The sequence below is a fragment of the Tiliqua scincoides genome, chromosome 1 (genome assembly GCF_035046505.1).
Source record: "Tiliqua scincoides isolate rTilSci1 chromosome 1, rTilSci1.hap2, whole genome shotgun sequence".
Lineage (NCBI taxonomy): Eukaryota > Metazoa > Chordata > Lepidosauria > Squamata > Scincidae > Tiliqua > Tiliqua scincoides.
The window spans coordinates 280,610,192-280,630,049 of NC_089821.1; the positions used below are offsets into that span (position 1 = coordinate 280,610,192).

At 45.2% G+C, this 19,858-nt stretch overlaps 1 protein-coding gene across 4 annotated transcripts in view; it reads right to left on the reverse strand.

The window, feature by feature from the left end:
- OTOF (otoferlin) overlaps window positions 1–19,858 on the reverse strand; it is a 139,717-nt gene that overhangs the window by 43,393 nt on the left and 76,466 nt on the right. For all 4 annotated transcript variants that reach the window (XM_066611991.1, XM_066611992.1, XM_066611993.1 and 1 more), the window contains 15 exons: window positions 16,215–16,291; window positions 15,572–15,698; window positions 14,075–14,129; window positions 12,277–12,408; window positions 11,778–11,840; window positions 10,384–10,468; window positions 8,617–8,776; window positions 8,031–8,217; window positions 7,219–7,405; window positions 6,482–6,705; window positions 5,805–5,913; window positions 4,532–4,715; window positions 3,944–4,064; window positions 3,738–3,838; window positions 2,062–2,152 (listed from right to left, as the gene is read on the reverse strand). In XM_066611991.1, coding sequence (XP_066468088.1) covers window positions 2,062–2,152; window positions 3,738–3,838; window positions 3,944–4,064; window positions 4,532–4,715; window positions 5,805–5,913; window positions 6,482–6,705; window positions 7,219–7,405; window positions 8,031–8,217; window positions 8,617–8,776; window positions 10,384–10,468; window positions 11,778–11,840; window positions 12,277–12,408; window positions 14,075–14,129; window positions 15,572–15,698; window positions 16,215–16,291 — 1,903 coding nt within the window. The remainder of the gene's footprint in view (window positions 1–2,061; window positions 2,153–3,737; window positions 3,839–3,943; window positions 4,065–4,531; window positions 4,716–5,804; window positions 5,914–6,481; window positions 6,706–7,218; window positions 7,406–8,030; window positions 8,218–8,616; window positions 8,777–10,383; window positions 10,469–11,777; window positions 11,841–12,276; window positions 12,409–14,074; window positions 14,130–15,571; window positions 15,699–16,214; window positions 16,292–19,858) is intronic.

Sequence of the window (19,858 nt, forward strand, 5' to 3'; positions counted from 1 at the left end):
GGCTGACGGGGCCAGAGTGCAGCTTGCTTGTTCTGGAGAGGGGCTGGTCCCATCAGCGGCACTGTGCTCCGTGTCTGACAGAAAAAGCTTTTGCACTGATGACTGTGGGGTGGGGGGCTGCTTTGTCATAACACCAGCTACATCTTAGTCAGCCTGGTGTAGCGGTTCGAGGGCTAAGCTAGCATGAGGGTGGGGGGTTCGAATGAAGCTTGGAGGCAACCCTACTCTCTCAGGTTCACCTACTAGATGGGGCACTTGTAGGATTTTAAAAAGGGCTAGGGAAAGAACCACCCTAGACACATGAAGCAGGGCAAAACTGAGATCTGGTTTGCATTGTGGGGAATATAGATGGTGATCTGAGGGTGGAGGAGATTAACATTTGTCACTCCTTTGTCATGGACAGATAATTTTCTGGTGGGGTTTAGGCTGGTGTCTGCCTCTTACTTCTGCATAGGTGCAAGGGGGGATTATAACACTGAAGGACATAGTGTGCTAATGTGAAAGCACCAATGCAACTTTCTGTAACTTGGATGTCTGTAACTTGGGATGCAGTATATATTCAAAACAAATGCGCTAATGTTGGCTTCCAGCAGCGGGGTGGGGTTTGAGTCTAGCTAGTTTAAAGGTGGGTACATGGCTTCTCTCCACTTTGGTTTCTATTCCTGCCTATTTGTTTTTCTGCTCGTGTAGCAGCAGCTGCAGTTCTTTCCTTCTTGTATTAGTGATCAAAGAAAAAGTCAGCTTGCTGTGTGTGTGGCTGCTGTAAGGGTTACTGACTGCTGGCATTGGGCCTGAGGCAAGATGCATTATCACCCTCCCTTACTAAATTTTCCTACAAACTAGATGCTACTCCATTAATTTACAGTTTTAACTTAGCATGAGCAAGATTTGTATTTGTACTCCATACTGCTAATTTTACCTTCAAACAATGCCAAAACACATGCAGACTTGATCCAATGCCATGTGTTCTAGAGACAAGCACTAAAATAGAAGATGGTGGTGGAGCCTGGGAATTCTGTGAACTTACTGGGTGACCTACTGGAGCCTAGTTCTGGTCTAAAGGTGTAAGTTTCATTTTCATTTCATTTCACCTTTATTGGCATAAATAATCCACCAAGTAAACAAAATTAAAACATTCAAGGTTGCAACCAGTCATTGTTCAGGATCATTGTGTGGGGGCACAGAAATACAGAGGAATTTATGCCTTGACAGCACTGCAAATAAATATTTTGCAACATTTATTGAGCGACACTCATTTCTCCCATCCATCAAGTACTGAACCAAGTCCATATCCAAACCATGAAAGTTTTCCAGAAATGGGAATAGAAATTGATGGCGTAAATCAATATAGTGGGGACAGTACAATAATACATGGGTGAAGGACCTATTTGAGGAGTTTCATTTTCCTATGTTTGAACTGTAGTAATATATGTTGCTGGTTCTAAAGAAGACCTGGGCTGTGTTTCCACCACAACTTTAATCCATTTTCAATGCATTTCTATTCCCCCATGCATTCTGGTGGGACTGTAGTTTGTTAAGAAACCTGAGAGCTGTTAGAGTTACCCTTCACAAACTACAGTCTCTAGAATGCATTGGAAAACTAGAAGTGCACTGAAAATGGGTTAAAGCTGTAGTGAAAATGAAGCCATGAATAAGCTGAGAATGAGGTACCCAAATTTTGTAATAAATTTGTTTGGATTGTATAGTTTGTTTTGTCCTGGCCTAGGCCCCCTGGAAGCCCAAACCCCAGGGGTTTTGCCTCTCCTCCTCAGGCCTGGCTGTAATCCCTAATCCCTTAGTTCTGCTAACACAGGAAAGACCAGATATAAATGTGAAATACATCCACAACAGTGTCAGGAGTGTACAAGTTACATAGCCTTATTATTTCAAAAGGAACCAATATTGTCCTTGGCATGATATTCATGAGAGAAATGGAAACAGCTGTCCAAGACAATTCTAATTTCATCAGTAATGCCTACTTTGAAAAGAGCAGGGCACCCCACTCCCACCGGACATCTTCTACTTTTCTTCTCCCATTTCCATCCACCCAGAGACACTCACCAGCTCCCTCATGCAGGACTTCAGCCTCTCTCGGTCCAACCGTGTGCGAGAGTTGTGGTTCTGGTCCTTGTTGGCAAGGGTCACAAAGCGCCTGCGGGAGAAGGGCAACTCAGAATATACGACTCCACTGGGAGACAGCCTCAGCCAAGTGGATGCTCTTGGGAGATGGTTCACTTTGGAGGTAAGCCCCAAAGTGGCACTTCCAAATGATGCAGTGGAAATGCTACATCTCCCTTCCTTCAACCCAGAAAATGTTTCCAAGGTTACAATAAAGTACTTCAGTTACTACACCAGTATTCACCTGAAGCAAATAGTACAGCTCTCTATTAGGACAGAACTTAGTATTGTTAGGGGAAACTCCTTGTAATACCAATTGAGGGAAGGGGCATTTGCAAGGCAAGGGACTTGCTTACTGTTTCTTCCACCTGCTGATTCTCCCCTACAAATCCTCTCCTCCTCACAGCATCATTTTAAAATTCTCCTCCTGCCCCTGTAAGCTGGGCTCCAAAACAGGAAGTGAAGAGATCTGGGGGAACAGTAACTTCTGGTGGGTGCATTTGCAGGGGAGACTCAGTCTTTGTACGCCTCTCTCCCATCCTATCCTATAATTCTCCACTTCATTATCTGGCAAATGAGAAGTTGGTTCCACATCTAGATCTACTCTTAGGGAATTGGTTTTTGTTTTGTAAGGTGGACCAGGGATGAATCAAAGGTCCGATAAAGCTCTGGGTGATTTGTAGTAAATCAGACGAGGGTTTCTGACTCCCAATAGGTTAACAATAGCAACAACAAAAAGAGTCGTCCCCCCCCCCCCACTAAATTAGGATGCTAAAATCAAGAATGCATGGCAAGAAATCCAGCAATAGATCTTAACAGAAAACAGAAAACAGAACTCAGCTCTGCAACAGAAAACAAATTCTTGGGCTGAGTATGTATGTGATCCTTAATTCAAAGTTTTCTGTGTGACTCTTATGCCCCTGGCTTCAGATAGTGAACTATGAATTCTATGAAAGAACAAAGCAGATTCTACTGAGCTTGAAGTCTTCTCACTCCTGGTGTAAATGTACTTTTACTCAGGTATAATTAACCCAAAGGTTTCTCAAGAGACCCTCCAAGGTGTTCTTGGTAACACAGCACATGCAGGTGAGAAATAAATACATATACCTGACCCTTCAGTTCATAGCAAAGATTGATTTTAGAACCTAACAATCCCTATCTAGACAATTTTACCCTGGTGAGAATTCCTGGGTAAAGGAATGCAGACTGACAGCATAACCCATTTAAAGCCACAAGCTTGGGCATGCCAACCACTGAGCAGGCTTGGACCGTTAGTGTGCCAGGTGCCGAAGAGAGTGTTCAACCTTCAAGATTTCCCAGGAAAGAAGCCGGTGTGCTTTAGAAATGATGGCCTCAATCCTCAAAAGTCAGTCATGCTTAAGTCATGTTGAACTCAAGGGAACTAACTTTGGTTGTGACAATGAATGTGTCTCCATTGATTACAATGCATCTTCTTAAGCGTGACTAACTTTAATTGCATGGGAGCCAAAGGATATTATATGAGACAGGCCAATTATCCTGGCCTTGTGAGTCCCTCACCAACTTCCTGATGTGATTCTTATCCTCCCCAGCGCCTGACCAACTCACAACCTACAACCAACTCACTGCAACCAACTCACAGGCATCCACTGCTCAGCTCTTCCAGCACTCCCCGAAGACGGCGTTCAGGATGGGGCTTCTCTGTCTTGATCATCTCATGCACATCATTCAGTCCTTCTTCCTGGAAGAGCACGAAAACTCTGAGTGTGCAAAACAAGCACCAGGAACACTGTGTCTCTCAGCCCCCATCCAGAAGGATCAGATGTCCCTCTTTAGCATTACCCACCAGCTTGTCTGCATTCTTATCTATGATGTTTGAGTTGTAGAGGCGCCGTCTTTGGTCCTGCCACCAACTCTTGATATAAATACAAGGCTTCTTTTCAAAATACGGCAGGTGGAAATAGTTTCTGGAGCAACAAGGAGAAAATAGACTCTTCAGGAATTGCAAGGAGGGGAAGCACCTTCTCATTCAGTTTGGGGTGGGGGAGGGGAGAGGTATGGAGCTGGCTGGAGAGGTAGATCTTGGCATCAAAGGTGCATGATGGATCTTATCCCCAATTTTTCAGCCTGCCCCACCCCTTTCCTCTCCTTGGACTTATGACAGCAAAATAGCTAGTAAGGGGAGACCCACAGCTGGTAAGGAGACCCACAGGTGATCAGGAAGCCAACCAGGAGTTTTTTACTTACCTCTCGCTGGCTGGCTGTTCACCCCCTCCAACTACAGCATGCAGTGCATGCTCTGGCTGCATGGCAGAGAATGGGGGGATACGACTGGGCTCTAAGATTCATCAAAGCATGCCAGCCTCCTTCTCTTTCTCCTACCCCTTTGACAATAAGGATTTTGACACCCCCCAACTCAGTTGAGACCACTTGCCTGTCGGTGATCAAAGGTCTCAGTGGGGGAGAAGTAGAGATAGACACAAACTCTCCCTCATCAGTGCCTTCCTCATCACTTGAATTCTGTAGCAGCTCAGACTCCTCCTCGTTGCCATCCCCGCCATCTCTCTTCTTCTTGATGACGGGTCTTGACATTCCATCAATTTCATTGCCATAATTACCTGGGGAGAGAGAAGGAAAGGTTCAAATCCAGGGCAGCTGTAGGGTTGGGCCAACCCTAAACACTCGGGAAAGTGGGACATATACTGTCCTCGTGAGACCCACTAAAATGAGTCTACTCCTTAGAGCCAGGACACCCTGAGCTCATGCGACTGTCCAAGCCACACTCAGCGTAAACAAGATGGCTGCCATCTTGGTTACTAGATAAAGAACCAAACTCTTGCTAGGTGCTTTTTAGATAACACCATGTTTTTAGAAGTTGGCGAAAAATGAGATTCCTTAGCACAGATTCACATCATAGATAGCCAGCTGGCAGGAATTGGACACACACAGCCAGCAGGCCAAAATGGTAACTAAGGCTGAGATTACATGAATTGTTTCTGACAGAAAGATACCAGAGAGTGAAGATTAAATCAAACTTATGTCATCCTTAAGTGGTCAGATATATATTTCACTAAAATTTGGAAGTTTTATTACGGTTTGGGCAAGCTTCCTCAGAATGTGTTGAAGTATAAAACTGACCACACAGGGCACCATCACAAATTTGCCTTCTCAAAAATAACTGTATGAATTCTAGGGCCCACTGTATGAATTTACAGCCCACTAACTTTGCCTTCCCATTCACAGGCAGTAAACCTGAGCCATATGAGGAAGGGGTCTGCCATCCCCTCCCCTCAGAAGCTGCCTTGGAATTGTGCAAGGATGGGGCATTGTTCAGAGAAGGGCATTCTGGGCAAAATGGAGGTCACAAAATGAGTGCTGCTGCCACTGCACAACTAAGACAACCTCACTTAGCTGGCAGGAGCTTAACTCACACTCTTTAATATCTCTGTCCCATCAAATTTCTCTTCACAGTTCTCAACTGAAAATTTCACCTCCCGTGTAGCAAAGGTGATGTCCTGGTCCTTCAGCTAGGCCTGTTTGTGCCCAAACAAGTCTCCCAAATTCTGAGCCCTTTAACAAACCTCCCTTTGAGCCTGAAAGATTCCAATTTGTGCTTCAGGCTCCAGATTCAGCAAGCGACACCCAGTCCTGTGCACAGACAGTACGGAGGGCAATGGCCCTTGTCAAAGTTCCAGCCTGGCACCAACCTATTGTAACCTCAAAGTTGATGGGCTTGTCACCAATCTTCCTGTCAATCATGGTGGCTTCTAGGAAGGAACCAAAGAGAAAGAACTCCTCCATCTTGCCCGTGCAGTTCTGTGGAAAAATAATATCCAACAGTTGCCTGTCAGCTGGGCCTGAAAGAGGTGAACTTCCACACATTACCCTGCGTCTCCGATGTCAGGGTTTCCGAGAACGGACATGGCTGTGCTCATCAAGGGCTTAAGTTCACGTGGACAAAGGAAGCTGCCTTATGCTGAGTCTAACCCATGGGTCCACACAGCAGACCAACATCAGCTCTCTAAAGAAGTCTTGGGCAGGGAGAGTTCCTAACTCTGGTCCCTGTACTCTTTTTATTTCTTCGGGCAATACCAGGGAATAAATGAAATATGGAGTGGGAAATACAAGCACTATCTCAGATAATCTCAGAGAATCTTAGGTTAGTCTTTGGAGAACCAGCCGGTACATGTCATGGGGGTATTTGTCCTTATAGCACTGTCTGATATTGAGGTTATCATGTCATAATGAAAAAAAATAAAACTTTGCTATAGGAAAATGATGGTGAAATGGTCTATTTTGGTGATGCCTCCCCATCTACAACAACAGTGAAATACCTGCAAACCTCAAAATGGCTGCCGAGATGCAGGGCAGTCAGAAAACTTACATCAGTGACTGGTGTGGCTGGCTCTAGTTGGACCTCTGTGGAACTGGTGAGTTCAGGGTTGCTGGTATCCAAGATCTCCACAGCCAGACCAAGGAGTAGGCGGGCACGGAAGGAGACTCCCTCACCCAGTCCCTCATTCAAGTCCTGGTGCTCATCCATTAGGGTGTAGTTGCGGGTGGAGCCATACATATTCACCCAGGCAGGGCCAAAGGTGGGCAGGAAACCTTGCAGAGGCAATCAAAGCAGGGAAAATGACATGTACGGCTAGGTCTCCATTGAAACTGCTCCCGCTGGTTCAGATACTATGTAAGCCCATGAATCAAACTGCCAGCAATGATGGGATCTTCTCTTGCGCCCTTTGTTAGCCACTATTGGGCAATACTAGGGTGGTACCAGCACCAAAGGGTGAGAAGATTGTCATAAAGGAGGTGTGGACAAGTGCCAGCCCCGACTTCCCAACATGATGGCTTTGGTCTACCTTTCTGCCCTTTCTTCCTTGTTTGATCAGCATGCAAGCAGGTCTAAGGTGAGAGTGAGGATTGGGATAATGGTGTTGATACCTCCAGAGACCACAGGAGGACAAAAGCAATGAGTGTGAACATCATGGACAACAAGGCCTCTAACACACCACTGTAAGCTTTCTGAAAAATTATTGTCTGCTCCAGTCAAACAAAATTTGGACTGGAATATGCTAACACGTAAGGTCTTATGACAAACTCAATTATGTTATACCTCACCTTTGTCTCCTTCATTGGAGATCTTCCTCAAGTCAACAAAGTGGGTCCCTATGGCCACATCATTGACCTTGTCAGAATCACGGATCTGGACTTTGATTCGCTTACACAGTGGGGGGAACATCTCGGTGAAGACAATCTGCTCATTCCACTGGGGCTCATAGCTACTTTTCTGGACAGATGTTTTTCCCTGAGTAAGGAAAGAATGGAAGCCAATGGAAAAGTAGGAATTCACTGGATCAGGCTACTTGTTCTCAAATGAATAGACCTGCTAGTTGAGAGCATAAAAACACAGAATCATCAAAGGTTAGAATTGGCAGTGACCTTGGAAATCACCTAGTCCAACTAGCTGCTCAGCATAGGCAGCATCCTTGACTGATGGCTGTTCAGCCTCTGCTTGAAAATGCTGAACCAGATGGGCACCCTGGCTCTGAAGTGGTCCACAAAGCAAGTAAGAATTTATGGGAAGCCCCCCACTCTTAGCCAAGTGAGGCATCTAGCAGATGTCAAGATAGTTGATGTCCCACACTGCCCCTTGGCTTACCTCACAGAAAATTTTGTTATCTGCTCTAGGAAAGCATCGTCTATGACACCTGCTTGACCAGGTGGTCTATAGTAGACACCCATGATAATATTGCCCTTATTCCCCTCTCCTTTTATTCTTTTCTCAGAAGCGTTAGCAAAAATTAAACCCTAAACCCCTGCAATTCCTTACCATTTTAGTGCCTGCTAAAAATGTCAGTTGTAGGTTAGAAAGACCCTTGGATGGTAGAGCCTGAGACTTCAAGTTAAGATCTCTCAACATCCCAACGCACCTTCTGTCCTGCAAAGACCACCTGGACGTAAGGGTCCACTAGATCTTTGTTCTCCCCAATTAGTGCCTTCTTCACATTGGCCATGATGCTGGTGTTCATGCGCGGCAGACCCTCTGCTCGGTAGATCTTGAGATAGAAGCGAGCCCATTGCCTTTCTGGGGGAACTCCATCAGGAAGTAGCAGGTTTCTGTAAGACATAATTCAGGGATGAGCAGAACTACAGGTCAGGGGCAGGTGGGATGTGTAGGGTTTGTCTGCTTCAGACCCCTTGTCTAACTAATGACTAATTTCAAATGAGACAGGCATTAATGGGGACCTATTTCGTGGAGTGGTTGCCTGAGGTTATTCAGTGGTAATCTCATGGTGGTGGAAAGGGACTATGGGCATGTTCAGAGGCATTCTGCTCTACATTGCTATTTCTAATAGTTCTAATAGTTCTAATAGTTCTAATAATAATAATAATAATAATAATAATAATAATAAAGCCTAGGTGAGTTCCTAGCTCAAAGAAATTCATGTTGTCTCTTCATTTCTCGCTTCAAATCACAAACAAGAAAGGCAGAACAGCCCTGCTGCTCTCCCTCACCCCTCAATGTCATCCTCGTCTGTCTCATTTGCTTTGTGTGGCGTCTTAATGTTGTCTCCTTTGCCCACCACAGCAACATCAACCTTGAGGTAACCCTTCAGCCCGGCTGTGATGTCCTCTGGGTCTGACAAGATTGCCCACCTGTGGTAGAACTGGTGCTCTACAGGGAGAGAGGAAGAAGTCGATGTGAGATCCATCCTACGTTAGGCCTTGTGGTGGGGCATTTTCATAGACGTTGCACAGAAGTGGGCATTTTGTGACAGGCAAATGTTGATGACTGTGTTTAACCTTCATGTCACATGTTTTTCAGTCTTTATTGTTGATATACAGGGTGAACCAAAAGTAGGTGGACAATAAATGATAACATTTATTTTGAGATTACATATACAGTTATATTTTGAGATTACGTATACAGTTATTTTTATTAATACAATTAAATATAATTTAATATAATATAACACAAGCACCATAGTTATAATGAACACCATCGTTATAGTATAACCCTAACGCAAACCCTATTCCATCTATTGTCCACCTACTTTTGGTTCACCCTGTATTTTATAGATTTTTAATCATCTATTATTTTTAGGGCCCAATCCTATCCTTCCCCCTGCCAATGCAGCTACACCGAAAACAGGTGCACTGTTTCAAGTGGGGAGGAGCAAGAGGCTTTGGAGGGGAAAGGAGAACTATTTCTCTGTAAGTCTCCTGCTCTGCAATGTCATCTCCTCAGACCTGTTCTATAGCTGGTGCAAGTCCAAGGAGAGGAAAGGGGAGAGGTGGCTGCCAAATGAGGGGACAGGATCCTGCGTGGGCCATTGTTGCCAGATCCACCCCTTCCTACAGCCTCCCCATCCCATTCCTCTCCCTTCCCCACCCAGCTTTGCACCTTCCCACTTACCCCTACCCATGCCATTGCTTTATCTGCTCCAGTGGGTGCAGCGAGCAATGGTGACAGCCAGGGAGTACTGAGGTGTCTTGCAACAGCGCTCCCAAAATGGCCACTGAGAGAGTGCTCTGCATGCTGTTGGCAGACATTTTGCAACAATGGAAGTGTGTTTTGCTGACACAGAGCCCTCCAGACTGGCAGCCCAATCCTGTATAGCAGTAGTTCTCACATATTTAGCACCAGGACCCACTTTTTTAGAATGAGAATCTGTCAGGACCCACCCGAAGTGATGTCATGACCCACCTGAAGTGACATAATCAAGTAGGAAAATTTTAACAATCCTAGGCTGCAATCCTACCCACACTTACACAGGAATCAGTACTATTTACTAACATTATTAAAAGAATATACATAGTAGGTTGTTAAAAGTATAGTTCTGTAACATTTCCCCTGATGCAGTCACATACTGTGGCAGCATCAAGTCTAACATATTAAAAATAAAATATTGAAGTGAATGGGAACCCACCTGAAGTTGGCTCACAGCCCACCTAGTGGGTCCCAAACCACAGTTTGAGAAACACTATTGTATAGGATTGGGCTGTAGATCATAAACTGTGAATGATCACAGAGGAGCAAAAAATACTGATAAATGAATTCATTATAAAAATTCAGTTTGTTTTAGTTGTTACTCATAATAAAGAAATTATGCCAACAACTATCTAGTCAAATAAATAAATAAATGCAGTTATATGGACATACATATCAAGATGGCAGTCTGCGGCCTCTTTGCTAACTCCCACCATTAAGAAAAGTGTCCCAGTAGCACTCTTCTAATAATCCCACCTTCCTCACCAAGTTCAGGTTTTTCTGTGACATACCAGGCTGGGTGTAAACAGTCCCCACGTCCATTTTAAAAGACCCCACCAAGGTTCCACTGCGCAGGAGGTTCTTGGAGTGAATCACCTTTAGGTCAAAAAGGTAAAGATAAAAAAGGCAAGAGTACAATGCATGAACAAAGGAGCTGTGGTATGGGAAGGAGCAAGTGTTGGATCCAGCAAATTCACCAATGCTGTATGTATTCCATTTAGAAGTAAACCAATAAATACATTTAAAATTCCACCACCTCCTGAAAATCCACATTCTGCAGTGTGCAAATTCTGCAGGCCAAACATACCTGCATAAATTTCTCTCTGCTTCTATTCTGCAATTTTTGCAACTTTGCATAATTTATCCTGCTTTTCCTAGTCATGCAAGGTGCAAACATATTAACAATGAACCTCTGTGCCACTGAAAATTGTACTGAGCCCTTATTGATCTCCCCAGAATTAAAACAACTTCTCTGGCTCCATTCCACTTGGGAGGTCCACTTCAAGGTGCTAATCTTGACCTTTGAAGCCATACACAGTCCAGAAAAAAGGTGCCTCAAGGACCACCTCCTCCTATACCAACCTGCTCAGGTTTTCTGATCAGCCCCTGAGGCTCCAGCTCTACTTGCCTGAAGTGGAAGGGGTGAAGATGCACAAGAGGGGAAGGGCCTTTTCTCTGGTGAGGCCCTGTTTATGAAATGCCCTCCCTTCCCCCAGAGGTACGCCTGGTGCAGAGACCATATGTATTCTATTTGGCACCAGATGAAAACATTTTTATTTGCCCAATGAGCCTTCTAATGTTTTGCATTTTCTTGGCTCTTGTTATTTGCTGCTGATTCTGGTTTTATTGTTTCTTTGGCTTATCCTGGTTTATTTGTTCTGATTGTTGCATATGTCTTTCTTATGGTCACTGTTCATTTTACCTCTGTTAGCCAGAGCTGCTGAAACAACAAACACACAGCCCAGAGAGCAGCTTTAACATCAGACCCCTGAACCCAAGGAGGCAGAAAAGAGGGTCTCCCTTCTGTGGCGCCACTCAAACTACCTTAATCAGATATGTTACGGCCTGAGGTACAACCCCCCCCCCCACACACACACAACCTGGGGAAACAGGACCAAGCAGAGCTAGGAGTGGGAGAGGAATGCTGAGATCCCTAAGAGCTGCTGTACAGCTGGAAAGCTGCAAAGAAATTCCATGTTGGGCACAACAAGGCATTTTGAGGCTTCCAGGATGATGGAATGTGGTGTCAGCTCATCTCTTTCTTTCATGGAGGGGAATGGGATGGCCTATTATCCTTTCTTCTAACTGCAAATCTTCTCCTCAGGGATTACTTCTTTCTTGCAATGGGCCATTTATAGGAAGACCCCCAAGTGAAAAATGGAAAAGTGCAATGAATTTTGCTCACCGAAAATTTGACAATTTTGTCAAACATGACATCAGGGGGAACATGGAAGTCGAAGACAAAGTACTGGAAGGAAAAATGGACAGTTAGCAGAGTTTTGTCACACAGAGAGAGAACGAAGGTTGACCACATATCAGCCACAATAAAAATGAAAATTAAACAACCCATCTGTATAATTTCTCCCACTGCCAAGGCAGAAAGCATTGACAAAAAATATATAACAGTCCAACCCAACCCAACCCATTTTATTGGTGGTTGCTAAAACTGAAAGGTGGCACACAACTTTCAGCCATGGTAGCACCAGAACAACCACCACCCTCTGACAGGTGTCTCTTTGTGAAGGGTCTTTCCCACATTTCCTGTTTGGAGCTACTGTTGCTGCAAGCAAGGGGGGAGGGAAACAGCCTTTCAGAGCACCTTAGTTGTGACCTGGGAACATTTGTCTCTCAGAACCAAGGGATTTTACATATCCACCAAGAGGCTTGTAGGGCAGTGTACTTACCTCATTATAATACGGACAGTTGGTTGATTCCTTCATGGACGTATATTTCTTCTCCTCCCCGATTTCAACGCATACCACAGGGTCCATGTTAAGCCCCACCAGCTGCCGTGCCTCAATTATTGTGATGCTAACCTAGAGAGGGAAAGAAAAAACAAGCACGCATGCAAGTCTTCAGAGCTCCTTCCTGGGCTTCCTCTTCTCACTGCAATCCTTTCCTAAGGAGAGTGCTGATTGTCAGGGCTGGGGTGACAAAATTTCTCTGTCCATATCAAAACACGGATATTATGATGAATGCCCTATTATTTCATTCTCATTTTTCCTTATTTTTTGACATCACCCACCCACCCACCTTCCAGTTTCTGTGCTGGCCCAGCAGCCAAAAGGCTGCTGGGATGTCTACCTTCTATAGCCAGTCAAATGATAATATGGATTTGATTCTTCTGCATGTCTAGAGTAGCCAAACCTCCTACTGAGATTGGTATGTGCCTACCAATTGGACAGCCAAGACTGTCTGTCTCAGTCAGCCATTTTCAACTACTGGGCCATGGCACACTGGTGTGCCGTGAATGGTCCCCAGATGTGATGCGGGAATTTGGGAGAGGGTTATTTATTAGTAGGACAACTGGAGGATATGAGCCCCCCACCAGCATTGTGGTGTGCCTTGTCAACTGTCAAAAAACGGATAGTGTGCCTTGACCATTTTAGTGCCTTGCAAGTGTGCCATGAGATAAAAAAATTGAAAATCACTGGTTGAGGTAAAGAGGTGGGGTGGAGTGGCCAGGCGGGTTCCACTCATCCAATCTGGTAACCCAATGACATCATCAGCTCTAGTTTCTTAAGTTCAAGCACAAGGATACTGTGTGTGTGTGTTTTAGGTCTACCATAGGAACCAGTGCTGGTTTGCACAAAGCTCATGCTCTCTAGTTAGCTCAGGGAATGAGATTACTGGGACAATACAGGTAGCTAGCAATAGAGACTATTTTTCTAGTTAGGATTCAATTTTGTTTTATTTACTCTTCTCACTCCGAGCCAACCTGCAGGTATCACCTTTTCACAATGCACAGAGTTTTGGGTACTTTGCTCTTGAGTAGTATTCCCACTCCTTCTGCTGGGCATTACTGGTTACTGCATCTAATTTGGTCAAGATACTCCTTTGTGTCCATCCAGTTGAGTTCAGGCACATTACATCAGGCTGTTTGTTGTACTTTTCTCTTCCCCCTTTTCTTCTTTTGATTTAATAACTTTTTTCTTTTGACGTTTATAATAAATAGTTATATTTTCACTCCTTTTCTGTCAAGTCTGTTTGCTGGATAATTCAACAGGTCATCTCATCTGATTACCAAGTCACTAATGAAACTGGATTTTAAATAAGAACCCCTGGGTTTCTGTACTGTCCTAGAAGGCACGGTTTCTCCCAGATGCCCCCCCCCCCCAGCCTGGTCTTCTTAGTTTTGGATAATGGCAATGGATAGATCTACCAACTGTCTTCCCACAGTTCAGCTGCTAACACAGTAAACCTGGGAAGTGGAGAGCAGGGAGGGAGACATAAACTAGGTGCTAAACTAATGCTAGCTGCCAATACCCTCACATTGTGGCTTTCTCTGGCTCCTTTTCCTTGACAGATGGGCTTTCTGCAAGTGAGCACTGGCCCTGGGGAAAGGGTAAGAGCATAAGTCTGGGAACAGAATGGAGAATCACTGAATACTGCTGTATTGGCTCAAGGCACAGCAGATACTTGCTGGGGGTAGATGGTGGTAGGTTCTTATAGGAATAAACCTCAAATAAGGCCTGTTCTCACCTGGTAATCCATAGGCCTTCCAGCACTGGGCTCCATTTTAATATCTGGCTTAGATCTTGAAAAAGTAACAACAAACAACAACAATCAAATGTTCAATACATGTCAAATCCATGCTCAGTAAACATGCAGCAGCCTTGTCAATCACTGAAACTTTCTAAGTACTGCAGGCAGGGGTGAAGAGCATTAGACTACAGTAGTCAGTCTATATAATGAAGAATGTGTACTCCTTTCTCCACCCACACACTATGCCTTTATTATTCTGAATCACTCATTCAACCAGTTCATTAGCGGAAAACTTGATGGGGAGCACAGTAATTCCTCTGCAGCCCAGTGATTGCCTCTGTATCTAGACCAGCTTACCCACCCACTGTGGCTACTTCACACAATCACCCAGTGGAGCGGAAGCAACTTCAGTGTTGGGCATCCCATCTGACACCACTGGGGAGTATATATAAATATTTCAAGCACCTTCATTCCTGGGGTTCTTCCCTATCCAATCAATAGAATGCTACATGAGTGAGATGAAAAGATTAATGAGATTGGCCCTGTCCACAGGGTTGGAATATTCACACACTCCCAACAGTGTGGGATTGCACCATGGGGGGATGTTTCTCATGTGCTGGGGGATCCTGTAAAGGCAACAGATCTATGCCAAGCTCAGACCTATGCTACCAGCCCTGGATCCAGGCAAGTGCTAATACAGTATTAAGTTTGTCCACAATCTAGTACAGCCAGACTATTATTATTATTATTATTAACAGTATTTATATACCGCTTTTCAACTAAAAGTTTAGACTAGCTATTTGTGTTTTCCCTGAGAAGAGGAGAAGCTTCCCTAACACAGAACATGACCAAAGATAGGGTGGGTTTTTCTAAACAAGTGTGTGTCTGGGGGGAGGGGTGGGAATCCTTTATCTGGCTGCTTGCCGGATTAATGTGGGAAGAGACTCCAGGTTCTGCAAATTGCTACAGATCATGTTTTCTGGATCACTGTGAACTCCAGTAGCTGTCACTGCCTCCAGGTTCAGTTCAAACTGCTACTGATGAGTGATAAATCCCTAAAGAGGCCAGGCCCAACCATCCTAGAAAACAACATCTGCCCTTCTCCTTTCATTACAAGTGCCAAGATCAACCAGGAATGCTCTCACAAGCACATCAGGTCAGACCCACAAGCTGTGCTGAGAGATATCGCCAAGGACTTGCCAAAGGAGACGGTATCAAAATCCCTTTCCCCTAGGCATTTGTCAAAGTCTGGGCATGGCCAGCTTCCATGCAAGGCCCTTCTTTCCCCTTCAGACTGGTTTTGGATGGCCAGGGCTGGCAAGGGAGGCATATGCAAAGATGAGAGTTTTAATCATTGCTAATTGGGTTACTATTATTATTAACAGAATGTGGTTTGCTCAGAGCCCTAGACAAAGCAGGCAAATCAGTACAGTTCTGACTTTTGAGATTTGAGCTCCACCTCGGACATGATGGCATTCTTGCAGCCCTGCTCACCTTTTATTGGACACATTGGTGGTGACAGCGGTGACTGATGCCAAGGAGATGGTGTCTGGATCCAGGCCACCTCCAAGTCGCATTGCTTTCCTGTCCAGGTCTTCCGTTTCCAGGACAGCCGGTTCATCTGCCAGGGACAAAAAGGCTCATAGTTGAGTTGCTTCATTTGAGTTACCTTAGTGGGGCATGAAAGTCCTTCACTGTGTCTGAACTGCACTCTCTAAAAGAGAGTACAAGGAAGAAGGAAATTGTGGGAGTCACACAAAAAGAACAGGAATACACCAGGCCATACAGATAGTTTAGGTTTGCACACATTCATATTGGCAGGTTCTCAAGTATTTATAATATTTAGATTCTGGAGAAGGCTGGTGGTAAGAGGTAACAGGTTGTGGGATCACCAACAGGCCCCTTTGCACGCCAAAGCAAGAATTCGAAAAAGGTGGAACTAAGAGACAAATAGAACTGCACTCTTGCTTTGCCTTCCTCATGCAGGCAATAGTCCAGGGAGGCTGTGACCATCTGTTTTGGAGCCTGAGGGGAGGCCTTTCCCTTGGCTGTGCCTGAATTCTGCAACTACTCAGGTTGAGCACTGGAAAGGTCTCCTCGCTGGCAGACAAGAAGACCAGATAGGACAACCATGTACCTTGCTTCCTGTGATGGTCATCTTTTCCAGGACGTGCCTTGCCCAACTTCATGGCTGAAAAGACTCCTTTCCCAGCTCTGTATCAACAGGACCAAGATAAACATTAGTACTTATGAAATATCAGCAACATACATAGGTTGTTTTAAAGCTCAAGCAAAAAGGAGAGGTTCCCTGCACCAAGGAGCTTACAGTTTGAAGTTAGAGAGCAGAGCAGGAAGAGCAAAACTGCATCAGTCACCAATTCATTGCCAGGATCCATTTAAAGCACTGGTATCAACCTTGAAATCCTTTAACTGACTGGGACCAGGTTACCTTAATATGAACCTGCCTGAGCCTTAACAGCAGCTTCAAAGGCCCTAAATACTATCCCATCCCCTGTATGTTCATTGTGGGTGCCAGGAGCCATCATTAAGGAATACCTCTCCTGGAGCAAACTGGCAGGCTTCCTCTTCCAGCTTTTAAGCAGGCTCTGAAAACTCTTTTATTTAGACTGGCATTTCATTTATGATCTTTTTTCTCCTGTTTGAATGGCTGCAAACTGCTGAATTATTGCATGTTTAGATGGAATTTTTATTATTGGAATTATATTTTTTATATATTTTATATATAAAAAAAAATTTTAATGAGGAAAAGCAGCTAGACTTAGCTAGAAAAGCTTAGAAAAGCTACCTAGACTTAGACCAGTAAGAATAAAGCAAGGAAGATATTTTAGGACCCAATCCTATCTAACTTTCCAGCACTGATGCAGCCATGCCAATGGGTTGTGTGCTGCATCTTGGGGAGGCGCAGTCACAAAGACCTCCTCAAAGTCAGGGAACATTTGTTCCCTTAACTCAGGGCTGCACTGAGGCCGCTCCAGCACTGCAAAGCTGAATAGGACTGGGCCCTAAAGAATCTTTCCAAGGATGATGATTTCCACTGGCGAGATGCAAAGCAAGTTCTCTCCCTGGACGCTTCCCACCAAAAGTATTCCTTGGTGTACTCCAGTGGCAAATTGTGCACACCTGCTACTTCTGCCCCCAGAGTTTCAGTTTCTCAAGCAAAATGACTATTCAAATTCACACTGAAGTGACTCTCTTTCTCTGGTCTTTGCAGTGGTCTCCTCCTTCTCTCTCATCCCCCTGAATAAACAGGTGATCCAGGGATCCAAAAGAAATGTAGCACTTGCAGGTCTGTGCCTCCCCCCCATACACTGCTAAACAGTTGACTGGCAGGAAGGGGACATCAGCAAAAATGCCCTCCAACGGAGTGAACTCTCCCAGCCCTTCAATACTGCAAAAAACATGTACGACAAACTCACATTAAAAATCTGTGAACCATGCCTTGAATGTGTGAGTAGCTCCTGGGCACCCAATTAAGGCATAATGAGAAGCAAATGAATTAATGAATTATTAACATTCCTACTTAATCTAGGAAGAAGGAAGGAGACCAACTGCCTAGCTATGGCAGGATTGGTGCCAGAGGTGAGTGACAGTTGCATGAAGCAGCAACAATTTCTGCAAAATCATACACCCCACAGCGGAATTAAGACTACATATGTGTGTCTTAATTGGTGCAGTCACTATGACCTATTTGTTAGCCTACAGACCTGCGAAATCATGTGCCCCGCGGCAGAATTAAGACTACGCATGTGTGTCTTAATTGGTACAGTCACTATGACCTATTTGTTAGCCTACAGACCTGCGAAATCATGTGCCCCGCGGCAGAATTAAGACTACGCATGTGTGTCTTAATTGGTACAGTCACTATGACCTATTTGTTAGCCTATAGACCAGTGATTTTCAACCTTTTTTGTCTCATGGTACACTGACAAGGTACTAAAATTGTCAAGGCACACCATTATTTTTTTGACAACTGACATGGCACACCATGCTGTTGTGGGTGGGCTCACATTCCTCACTGGCCCGACTAATAAATGACCCCCCCCCCAACTCCCGTGGCACACCTGCAGACCATTTGCAGCACACCAGTGTGCCATAGCACAGTGGTTGAAAATGGCTACTATAGACCTATTACAGAGTGATGTTCTCAGAGATGTTTTGCATAGTTTTTTTAGTAGAGGATTTAAAGCCCCCCTGGTGAAGCAAACCTGAGGTAAAAATGTACAGCAGAGACAATGTGATGTTATACATGCTATCTGTATGTTCAGAAGTATTTGTGATTAAACTTCCCTCAGACTCCCTGTGAAAATCAGGGTACGGGGGGGGGGGGATAACGGTATGTAAAAATGTTAATCTGCTTCATGAAGGTTTCCCGCCAAAAGTTAACTGTAAGAATGTCCATATTCGGACATGCTGCCAGTATCTTCTGAGGGCAGAGTATAAAAGGCAGAAAGCTGATAAGCTCAAGGTCTCAGTATGGCTAAGAGCTCCTCAAGGCTAGTTGAGTTCCAGGAGCTGATAACTTAGGCCCAATCCTATCCAGGTTTCCAGCACTGGTGCAGTTGTGCCAGTGGGGTGTGCAGGGGCAGTCACTTGGGCCTCCACAAGGTATGGGAACGTGTTCCCTTACCACGGGGCTGCATTTTGGCTACACCGGAGCTGGAAAGTTGGATAGGACTGGGCCCTGCTAACTTTCCAGCATTGGTGCAACTGTGATGCAGATCCAAGGTGCACTGGCACAGGAAAATTGAATAGGATTGGGTGCTTAGGGACTGGTCTTTCAAGGGCTGACTCATGGTAAACTTGGTCAGCTCCACAGGCCCTTGCATATGTGTTTGCTTACCTAATAAAACCTCCTGTTGTATTGATCACACTTTGGTCTCCTGCCTCCTTTTTTCCACCTGCCCCCTCCCCCACAGCCATATGAACCCTCATTAGGCTTCCAGTTGACCTCCTCAAGAAATTTGGCCAACACTTTGAATAATATGGACAAATATTGAAGATTAGGAATTATTCTTAGAATTGGAAGGCCAGCAGGAAAATAGACTGGGCACAATCCTATCCTGCGCTGGAACAGGCAAACCAAGAGAGTTGCACTGTATCCAGAGCAGGATTGCGGCCATAAGCAACTCAGCCAGAGGCAAGGGGAAACTTTTCCCCTTATCCCTGGGTAAGGGCCACTGGCCCCTATGGGTCTTCTTGGACTTGTGCCACCTCTTGAGGTGGCACAAGTCCGAGGAGAGCGGAGCGGCTTAAAGCTGCTCTGGTCTCCCCAGGAATGGGGGTTGGGATTCGCCATAACTGCCAGATCCCAGCCCCGCCTCCCGCCGCCCCATCCACCCCCAAGGTAACCCACTGCCCACCCTCCCCTCCCCAGGAACACCTCCCTCCCGTCTCCCCCCCCCCACTTACCTTTGCTGGTTGCGTTGGCCCAGCTGGGCCGACACAAGACTTGGCAAGGAAGCTGCCACGGAATCTGGATTCAACCTCTGTGTTGAGGTTCACCGGCTTCCTGCTGAGGAGGCGCAAACGTGCCTTGTGGCACGTTTGTGACCCTCTTGGGCCAGTGCAAGGGACTTGCACCAGCTCAAGCCCAGGTCAGGATTGAGCCCATTTTCTCTGTTTGCCAAAATTAATCTGTTATAACTGAATCCAAGAAAGAAAACAACCTTACAACTCCTTCTTAGAAAGCTGACTCTTCATCAGTTACTGGAAGAATACAGCTCCTGAAGATCAGGATCATGCACCACCTGTGCTTTAATG